General features: G+C 29.0%; 1 protein-coding gene across 1 annotated transcript in view; it reads right to left on the bottom strand.

Annotated features, from left to right (window-relative positions):
• LOC107634579 (protein LURP-one-related 4) overlaps positions 651-3,773 on the bottom strand; it is a 6,120-nt gene continuing 2,997 nt past the window's right edge. Inside the window, exons 2-3 of the mRNA XM_016338010.2 lie at positions 1,261-1,514; positions 651-1,142 (exon numbers count right to left, since the gene is read on the bottom strand). Of these exons, the coding sequence (XP_016193496.1) occupies positions 765-1,142; positions 1,261-1,500 (618 nt within the window). The 5' untranslated portion in view covers positions 1,501-1,514 and the 3' untranslated portion in view covers positions 651-764. The remainder of the gene's footprint in view (positions 1,143-1,260; positions 1,515-3,773) is intronic.

Raw genomic sequence — 3,773 nt, 5'->3', positions numbered from 1 at the left:
AAAGTATACCGTTGTCAACAATATTTTTGCTTATAATATTGTTGTTGAACTAATAAAACAAGATGGATCACAAACTAAAATCTATCAAAAAATACAGAGAAATGATTTGTCAAAATGAAAAAACGCAATTCAAGCTGAATTAACTTCTATTATAAAACGTGAAGTTTTTGGTCTTATAGTCAAAATACTTGAAGATATAAAACTAATGGAATACAAGTGGATTTTTGTGTGCAAACACGATGAAAAAAATGAAATAGAAAATTATAAAGCACGACTAACAGCACAAGGATTTTCATAAAAACTTGGTATTGACTATATGAAAACATATTCTCCCCTAATGGATTTAATTATATTAAGATATCTTATTAGTCTGGCATTGCATAAAAAATTTGAGATGCATCTAATGGATATTGTTACAATCTATTTATATGGATATTGTTACAGTCTATTTATATGGCTCAATTGATAAAGAAATTTATATTTAAACTTTCTTTTGACATTAGTAAATTATCAATTAATTATTGACGGAAAACAATAAATTGTACTACTTGTCCTATAAAAATAATAAAATATAATAAAACCCATGGAAATTGGAGGCTTAATTGCATCTTAACATATATATATATCTGTATTGTATTGGGTGTGTAAGATAAACAAGAATACACACTTACATTATATACAGAAACAGAGGCAAAATCTGAATATTACAAAACTTGTGATGTTGAAAAATATACAAAAGTAGAGAATAGATAGAATTGAATAATTTACATTGTGCCGCATATCAATCCATATGCGGTAACCAAAGCCATAACAAGTGAATGATCTGTGTTAGGAGCCACATACAAAGTTAGAACATCATTTCCCAAAACTACCCCTGAGGATGACTGCTTCTGCTTTGCCTCTGCAATGACATTTCCGTCTTTGTTTACTATCCGATATGCTGCTTCTTTCTCACTATTTCTCACTATGCAGTATTCAACACACCCTACCCTTATTTCGCACGCTACTTTCTCCCTCCTCTTCTTCTTCATCATCATCATTTTCTTTCTCTTCACTTGGAACCATGGCTTCTCCTCAATATCACTACTACTGCTATTGCATGATCTGTACCCTTCCCATCGTCGTCCCAAAGCTATTAATCTCTGCAATAATAATAAATCAAACAACTTGGTTAATTAAAAAGAAGAAGAAGAAGAAGAAGAAGAAGAAGAATGAAGCATAGTTATTATTAATGAATGAATGAATGAATGAATGAATTACCTTGTGTATGGTGCAGAGAACTCTGCCTCTAAGATCCATGAGGTTAACTTCTCTTGTACCTTTTCGGTCATAGTTATCGACACGGTACACTATGTCACCCTTGGAATCATACACAGTGCAACCATTGGAGTGGAACACTAACGATTTCATCCACAGTGTATATGTTTCTCCCTTTGCAGAAAGAGTAAGAGGAGGATTAGAAGGAGCAAGTTCTTGAGGGTGAATCTTGTTCTTCGCCATTATTATTATTGTGTCTGAAGGATAAGTAAGGAGTGGTGTTAGAAGCAGCTTATTTATATAGCTATAGTTGGACCTACCCATTTGTCACTTACTGGAACGAGTAATAATACTTTAACTGAAATTATTAGTAATTAGTAATGATGTGGATTAAAGAACCTCCGGATTAAAATATGAAATTGGCCGTTACAATCACGCTATTATGTATGGCTCAAGCACTAATCCATCTTTTGGGGATTAAACTTATATAATGCGTAGTTTACTGAGGTGACTAAAAGTGATTGGGTGCCAAATTCGGTTAAGTGGGGTTAGCTGAAGCCACTTACCTTTTCGAAATTCTATTATTCGCGTTGTTTCTCATTAGTTTAGGTAAAGGGCTATTCATGAGAAAGGAAGGCCATGGATTCACTCGTGAAATTCTCATTTTTAATAAATTGACTAGTGACTTCATTTTCACTTTAATCAAATCAGTTTTTTTTTTTATTTTAATTTTAATATATAACGGTGTTTTGAAAGGCTATTCTTTGAGAAAATTATATTTTCTAAAGGTTAAGTAATTAACAGTTTTTTTGTTAGTCATAGCTAATATTACTGTTTTCAGTTTTTTTTTTTTTTCGAAAAGGAGCGACATTATTTGTTAATTACTTTTTTTTATTATGTTTGGCTCTAAAAATGTCGTTGATGTGTTTTATTATTATGTATAATATTGTTCAAAACTTAAAATGTTTCAAAATTTTTAATATAAATCTTTGACTTTTATATCTTCAAAAAGTACTCTGAAAATAAACAAAAATTGAAACAGAATAATTGAAAAAATAAACTAATTTTTTTTATGAGTCCAATTATAATGGGTGGTCGTCCATGTCATTGCATTTTGCAGACAAGTGCTTAATTAGATTATAGTAGTAGTTATCTGCTCAAATAGTGGTCGGCTCTGGCAGTTGATGTCATCATCATGTTAATTAAGTAGTGATGATGATATATTTTTTATTATCATGTATTTATCCATATACATGCATACAGCATATAAGTGGTTTATATATAACATTATCTTCCATTGTTTGTCTATTCAGATAATTAGCACTACCAAGCCAAAAAAAAAAAAAAAACTAACACTTTTTTTATACATGTGTTATATGCAAGGCATCAACTTTATACTTAACCATATGGTTTAGCTAAAATGTGACTCTTTGGTCAACCTAACTCTATAGAGGGCTGGAACTTGGAAGTGACGTTGGACGAAAGAGATGGACCACAGACAGATAGAATTAATAGGTGAATAGGTATGTTGTGTTGACTCATTTAATCATTGGTACGGTCCTTAATCTCCAACGTAACCCTAATTAATATAAATGCTTAATCACGTGATTAATTATCACATATGTTGATTAGCTTCAATGCATGGCCAATGGCCATTTTTATTTTCTATATGTTTTATGAAATGTGATTAATTCATATACTTGCTTAATCATTTCATATAATAACAAGTATGACATACGTTGATTAACAAATAAAGAAAAAAAAAACTATAAAAACTAACTTTATTTTAATTAGCCAATTTTAAAATTTAGTTTATAATTTAGAATTTAGATTTAATGAGTTACAATTTAAGATATATATAAACAAAATCATTTTAAAAAAATTAATATTGATTGAAAAAAATTAATAAAAAAGTCTAGATCATCATTTTTATTAAAATCTGGCAAGTACTTGACCATAAAAAAGAAAATGACTAATCCTATACTATTAGATGTCATCTCACACCATTAAAAATATTGATAATAACTAATTGATGGCTAAACATCACAAATTCTACTGCCCTAGCACTACTTCTCAAAATTAATTATTTAATATTTTTAACAATTAAATCATAAAAGCATATCCTTATTAACATATAAAGGTTATGTCTATCTATACAGATAATAATAAAGACTCAAAACGTATCTTATTTATAAAAGATACAAATTAGTAGACATTCCGATTTATCAATTATTAACTTTGGAATCATGCTAAAAAAAACTTTTAAATGTTTTTTTTTTTAAAAAATAATCATAAAACATATATATGCACATGTATCTGGCACGTATGATAATTGAGTATTGTATCTTCTAGACATAGATGTTCAACCAAATCAATAATCAAATTAAATATCAAAATATGTTTGCATATATATAGCTAACGCATCAATGATGGATAACCAAAATCAAATCGGAATTTTAAAATGGATATTATTAGGTGGCAATGACATTGCATTTCAGATAGACAACACTATACAC

The sequence above is a fragment of the Arachis ipaensis genome, chromosome B03 (genome assembly GCF_000816755.2).
Source record: "Arachis ipaensis cultivar K30076 chromosome B03, Araip1.1, whole genome shotgun sequence".
Classification (NCBI taxonomy): Eukaryota; Viridiplantae; Streptophyta; class Magnoliopsida; order Fabales; family Fabaceae; genus Arachis; species Arachis ipaensis.
This window is presented reverse-complemented; position numbering and strand designations above follow the sequence as displayed.